A 5,677-nucleotide genomic window follows, 5' to 3' on the forward strand; every position below is an offset into this window, starting at 1 on the left:
CCAAGGGAAATACCAGCCATAATCTCCCGAGGATAGAATATATGTTGATAGCATAGGTATCTCAGGTCCCGTAGGCAGGATACCGTACGTCAACACTCCACACCGTATGCGCTTCCACAAAGCAGAGGTAAATTTTTTCAAAAGGTGATGTATTATGTCTTGAAGGGCGGTTGTTATAAGCGCGAGGTTCTCATTGATTCCTGTCGGTGGTGCTGTGTCAGTGTTTTGAGAGTGGTGACGACGCGTGATGGAAAGACGTCTTACCTGTGACGAGGTGAATCAGAAAGGTGTTCGACCAGATAAATGTATCGCATTGAAGTTCAGAGGATATACTGAGGGGATAGAATATGCGAGGAGCTTTGTTTCATGCAAAGGGTATGGACATTGGATTGTGACGAAGGTGACGGTCGGGTCCGATGGACGGATGAAAGGGTCCCAGGATCACATGCTTGTTCAGTTGCTGATATTGTGACGTTGGCCCGTACTATTTAAGTTGGTTCTTCCAACCTTCGTGTATTATGCATCGACTCGTATGCTCCCTCTGACGGGCTTGCCATTGGCGAGCTGTTTGCACTTGGAAAGAAGACTGTTTGTCTCCGGTCATTAAAACCTAGGTTATCCCATCGATAAGAGGAACGCGGACTTTTTCATCCATTCAAGGCACAAGCACAGGCAGTCGTTACAGCAAGTACTCTATGGGCCTCGAGATTTGTGGAAATTTGAATGGCTACCCAGGGTGAAATCGTGTTGGAAAACGGGGTATCGGTTCGTTCCCAGTGTCACATGCACGGTAGCAAGCCAATAGTATTGCGCTTGGCTGAGCTCTGCAAACGCATGAGGATCTACGCTAAAGTACCTACTTTTATACTAAATGTACTTTTGCTAGAATGTTCCACGCTTTTCCTATGACTTCTACCTTAATAAGCATCTTCGGCATGATGCCGGATTGCCAAATCCCAACAAATCGAAATCGCCGCTTCTGCCTCGAGTCCAGACGCATGCTACATTTCTTTTCAGGAAGCTGACTGGCAGCGGTCGTTCGCAAAGCTGACAGCCAACACACACAGTGTAGTCGAGCACCAACCCGCCGTCCATTTCTTTGTAATTGTAAGTCTTCGGTGTTCTCTTCGTACGAAAGAGCTTAAGGTCTAGTTCCGGAACAGATTATCGTCGAGGTACAGTATGTCTTTTAGCCGTTTCCCTTATCCTTGCAGTTTGTTCTTATGAGTCTTGACCGTGATATTATCAGGAGCATGCATTTCCGTATTAACTCTAAATGACTCGTGGGTTTTCTTGAGAATCGATTTCCTGATATGTGAACTGACTGGTTTATGATCGGTCCAGATTAACAACTGTAATTGAAGTTCTGTAGGTATACGCTCTGCATACAGATTCTGCTAGGTTTGATTTCTCCTTTCGAAGACCTGCTCATTGACCGGACACTCTTTCCAAAAACAGGTGGTGGATTCCCCCGTTGAAGTCGCATGGAGGATTTCCAAGCTCCTAGAGGTGCGGCACCGGCATCTGGGATGAGAAGGGTCACTAGTTGAGACATTCTTCAGAACTCCCTTGACTGTAAGCGCGGATTATACGACTGAATGGTTTCTTTGTTCTCAATGCCCCCTCAGCCGTTCCGTCTCAGTAGAGAGGGAGAAAGTACGGGTACTATGTTTAACATCCGGAAATTGAGACTCCCGATTTCTAACCGGAGTTGACTCTTTGCCTTGACTGGTTATGCATTTAAATTCATTCTAGCCAAGGAACACTTCTTTGTGAAGCATCACCGCCCGAGGTCAGTCGTGCATGTACCCCATTGTCACGATGACTTCATACGATGGGCTCCAAATGATATTTAAGTACGAGGAGTACGACCTCAATCGTCAGTCAAGTATTCTCTCGACTTCCTACCATGCTCACTTCTTTCATTACCCTCGCCCTCACCCTCTCTGCCTTCGCCAGTCCTTACAAGAGAGACACAATTCTTAGCGTCTCCTTGTCTGGACCAGCATCCGATGTTACCAGTATCGATGATCTCAAGTTCACAGCGACTGTGGCCAACACTGGCTCAGAGTCGGTGAAGATCTTGAAGTACGGAACTATTTTGGATGACATGCTTCCAACCCAATCTTTCACTGTCACCAAGGACGGAGATACCGTTAACTTCACTGGGATCAAGGTAGCTTGCTACGGTAAAACTTTTTCCAGACCTTGATTCACGTATTTCCTCCAGATTTCGGTTTCTTTGAAGGGCACTAACGACTCTGTCTTTGCGGTCATTCCTCCTGGACAATCGGTTACTGCTGAACATAATCGTAAGGAGTACATTTCCCCTCTAGTGATTTTTGCTAATCCTATATTCTCGCTTCACAGTATCGGCCCTGTTTGACTTTGCCTCAGCTGGCCCTGGAACATTCACGTTCACGCCTATGACGTCCTTCTATATCACTAGCCCGGAAGCTAGAGTCACCGATGCGGCGAGCCTTGATAAGGTTTCGATATCGTCTAGCTCTGTCGATGTGAACATCTCTGGTGACTTGACCAAGCGGGATCTTTTTCCTGTCCTGAATACTCGCGCAGTTGATATCTGTACTAACAGTAGCAAGGCGCACATTATTGATGCAAGGTTGGTATATACGTGTTCCTCATTTCTGGCATTCACATCTCTAACATATGCTCCAGCTATACCGGGTCGAAAGCATTGGCTTCGGCGGCGTCCTCTTATATTGCAGCGAACGGTACTAATTCTCTCTATAATTCTTACTTCGGCACTTCGCCGACATCCACGGTTCGCGCGGTATTTGATAGAGTCGCAAACGAATCATCTAACACAAGGACGTATGCCATTTCCATCTATCTTCTTTTTCAACCTTTCAAATTCCTGCAGGATGGACTGCACGGATCCGATCTCTGCTTGTCAAACACAAGGTATCGCTGCCTATACTGCCCTCCTCATTGGCAATGTACGTGTTTCAACCATGGGCACGTAATTGACAGAATCTGATGGACCGTTTGTTGGTGCCAGATTTTCTTTTGCAATCTCTTTTTCACCTTGGCTTCTACTCCGCGTCTTTGTTCCGGTACAGTTGACGGCACCTATACTACTGACGGGCTTATGCTCCATGAGGTAGGAGCTATTCTGGATGTACATTGATCTACAAGTTGATGGTTCTGTTATCTAGCTCACTCATGCGACTTCCGCTACCATCGATGTCACCTATGGCTGTGCTAAAGACCGGGCACTTCTTCCTGTTGAACAAGCTGTCAATGCCGACAATTATAACGTATGTCATACGCATTTAATGTGCAATTCATGCTGACATTATTCCTAGTGCTTCGCGAATGCAGTTTACAAGGCCACTATGTGCAGTTAGAAATAGTGTTGCTTACAGACATAGGATTTCGTCCAATTGATGTTCGAAATTTCGTTTAATGGTGTTCATATATGAGAGACCCGTTTATATCAATGCATGTTTGTGTTTTCCACTGACAGGTTACTTGAGTATATCTTGGTTAACAGAAGGCTGAACCATCACTCTGGTAACAGGCGAGCATTGCCCTTGGATTTGGCATTACCCAAATTCAAGAACGGTTTTCATCGGAGAATGCCCTTGCTCCGACCGCGATCTGAGATTATTGACACTTCTGTCTTGTTTGCACAGTTGGATGAAACTGGTCTCATGATTATCCGAATAGAAGGGCCAATACAGCATGTAGCCAACCACGTAGCATCCGTGAGAGTTGACGAAGAGTAGCATTTCAAGTTCTGCGTATCCAGTACACGCTTCCCACCCACAGCATCGTTCTCTCTCGAATGCGAATGGCGGTAACATTCAAGCTGCCCACCGCTCATCCACCATCCATCCATCTCGGAACGAGCCCAACAATGCTCTGGTTCCTTACAATCCCATCGTCGCAGCAAGAAATCGTGCTGGGTCCGAAGTGAGGAAAACTTCTTGCCTTGCCCATAACCAAACTCATAGCCAGTCCGTTCCTCACACTGTCCCACCACAACTTTCTTCTTCGAACGTTACTAGGCCTAACCAGCAAACCTGTCGCCGCAGGAATCGCGCGTCTTCCAGGGCGAGCTCCTGTTCTTCGTCTAGCTCTGACTCGTCTACCCGAGCCCGTACGCGGCCTTCCACAGATGTTGTTCACATCCCTGTAGGTGATGTGAACGTGTACCTCTTCTACCACCACCGGCATTAGATACGATGATTATGCTTGACATGACCGAATGATACGTACCTTTCTATGCATGAACTATATACTTAACAGTGCATGAATTCCGCTTCCCTACCCACGTCACCATGTTCCTTCCCGCATTCCTGGTTTTTCTCTTCACTCAATAAGACCGAAGCCTCTAAATCTTCAAGGCTGGGGACCGCAAACGCAGAACAGCCCTAAAAGTCTAATCATATTGAAGTTCCCTGACAGCTTCTGTGTCAAAATTTCAGCGAGGTTATAGATACGGAAGTACAGAGTGAACAGAAAATATGTAGCTGGTCCTACCAGCCTAGCTTCCGCCACATAGCACGATACTCTGGGAACCTCGAACAAAACAACCTCACCCGACGCTCGGACCCATCCCGGAATTCCTGATCAAACCGTTCCATTGCAAACCGTTTCCAATACGTCGAGTTTTTCTTTTCCTGCATGCTCATTCCCTCCACGATGATCCTCAACAGTGAGCCTATATCTCCCACATCCGCATCATGCTTGTTCCGAAGTCGCTGCTCCGTCGACTCCATGTTATCCTTCCATCCCTTCAGTTTATGCAATAGCAGAATTGACATGGGAACGACCGGGAATCCCTGTTTATCGACGATAGCCTCGGAAAATATCATCGGGAGTTGTAACACTCCCGGTTTGAGGATGTCGACTTTGGTTTTCTCCAGTTTCCCATCCACGTTGTGGTCGTGGTACCAAAGGACCTTCCAGGTAGCTCCGGGTGTTTTAGCGTCCGTGAGGTAAAAACGATCCGGATTCTTAGTGACCAAGAATTCCTTCAACAACTCTGGTTTGCAGGTATACGATGACATCAAAATGTCGAGGTCCTATATACGCCTTTGTCAAGATCCGCAATCAAGAGAGACAAGTACTCACATTCGGTAAACGGTCATTTCCGTAGAGATAGCACGCTGTACTTCCCAAGATCGCAAATGTGCATCCCTCCTTTGTAAAGATACGAGTGACTTCTCTCGCGGCACGGAATACGACAGCCCGAGGGCCTCGCGTTGGAATCACTGGAGTCGCAAGTGCAGTACTAGACTGGGATCTGGTGTCCTGGCCGTCGCCAGGCCAATCGGCAATTATAGCCAAACCTGAGAAAGCTTGGTGTCCGTCCATAGGAGTGGCTGTTTTGAAGAGGCCAAGTGATGGTGAGTGTGACTGTTAGAAGGAAAGGAAAGCAGACCCCGAGCCCACTTCGGCACCGCGCTGATCTTTGAATTTCAAATGATGATGTATGTATTCTTTCGCTTTTCTGGGTACGGCTTACTTCAAGAATCCATTAGGATTATTCATTCGGCATAGGCGGGAATGGATATGTACATCCCTATTCCCCAACACCAATTCGCAAGATAACAAAACGTACCGGTACAAGTATTCCTCCTCTCTAAGAGGCGACTAAGTATTAGATACAACAAGCGATCCTGCGTATCCTGTAAGTAACAATGCA

The 5,677-nt window shown here is 46.9% G+C and overlaps 2 protein-coding genes across 2 annotated transcripts; one reads left to right on the plus strand and one right to left on the minus strand.

The window, feature by feature from the left end:
* Positions 1 to 1,865: 1,865 nt before the first annotated feature.
* EV420DRAFT_1030959 (Metalloprotease) lies at positions 1,866 to 3,527 on the plus strand. The gene is made up of 8 exons (XM_060465403.1): positions 1,866 to 2,176; positions 2,231 to 2,312; positions 2,371 to 2,623; positions 2,680 to 2,835; positions 2,885 to 2,960; positions 3,023 to 3,124; positions 3,180 to 3,281; positions 3,330 to 3,527. Exons 1-8 carry the CDS (start codon positions 1,910 to 1,912, stop codon positions 3,369 to 3,371), a joined length of 1,080 nt encoding a protein of 359 aa, XP_060321251.1. The 5' UTR covers positions 1,866 to 1,909; the 3' UTR covers positions 3,372 to 3,527.
* Positions 3,528 to 4,362: 835 nt separating this feature from the next.
* On the minus strand, positions 4,363 to 5,408 carry EV420DRAFT_1773686 (uncharacterized protein). The gene is made up of 2 exons (XM_060481106.1): positions 5,104 to 5,408; positions 4,363 to 5,054 (listed from the first exon to the last, which is right to left on the minus strand). The coding sequence occupies exons 1-2, from the start codon at positions 5,344 to 5,346 to the stop codon at positions 4,506 to 4,508; spliced, it is 792 nt and encodes a 263-aa protein (XP_060321252.1). The 5' UTR covers positions 5,347 to 5,408; the 3' UTR covers positions 4,363 to 4,505.
* Between the last annotated feature and the right edge of the window lie 269 nt (positions 5,409 to 5,677).

This window comes from Desarmillaria tabescens, assembly GCF_030435595.1.
Source record: "Desarmillaria tabescens strain CCBAS 213 chromosome Unknown EV420scaffold_598, whole genome shotgun sequence".
Taxonomy (NCBI): domain Eukaryota; kingdom Fungi; phylum Basidiomycota; class Agaricomycetes; order Agaricales; family Physalacriaceae; genus Desarmillaria; species Desarmillaria tabescens.

Coding starts and splice junctions, on each gene's coding strand:
- EV420DRAFT_1030959 (XM_060465403.1), top strand. CDS start 1,910: ATGCTCACTTCTTTCATTACCCTCGCCCTCACCCTCTCTGCCTTCGCC. Junction 2,313..2,370: donor GGTTACTGCTGAACATAATC/GTAAGGAGTACA, acceptor CTCGCTTCACAG/TATCGGCCCTGTTTGACTTT. Junction 3,125..3,179: donor ACGGGCTTATGCTCCATGAG/GTAGGAGCTATT, acceptor TCTGTTATCTAG/CTCACTCATGCGACTTCCGC.
- EV420DRAFT_1773686 (XM_060481106.1), bottom strand. CDS start 5,346: ATGGACGGACACCAAGCTTTCTCAGGTTTGGCTATAATTGCCGATTGG. Junction 5,055..5,103: donor GAAATGACCGTTTACCGAAT/GTGAGTACTTGT, acceptor AGGCGTATATAG/GACCTCGACATTTTGATGTC.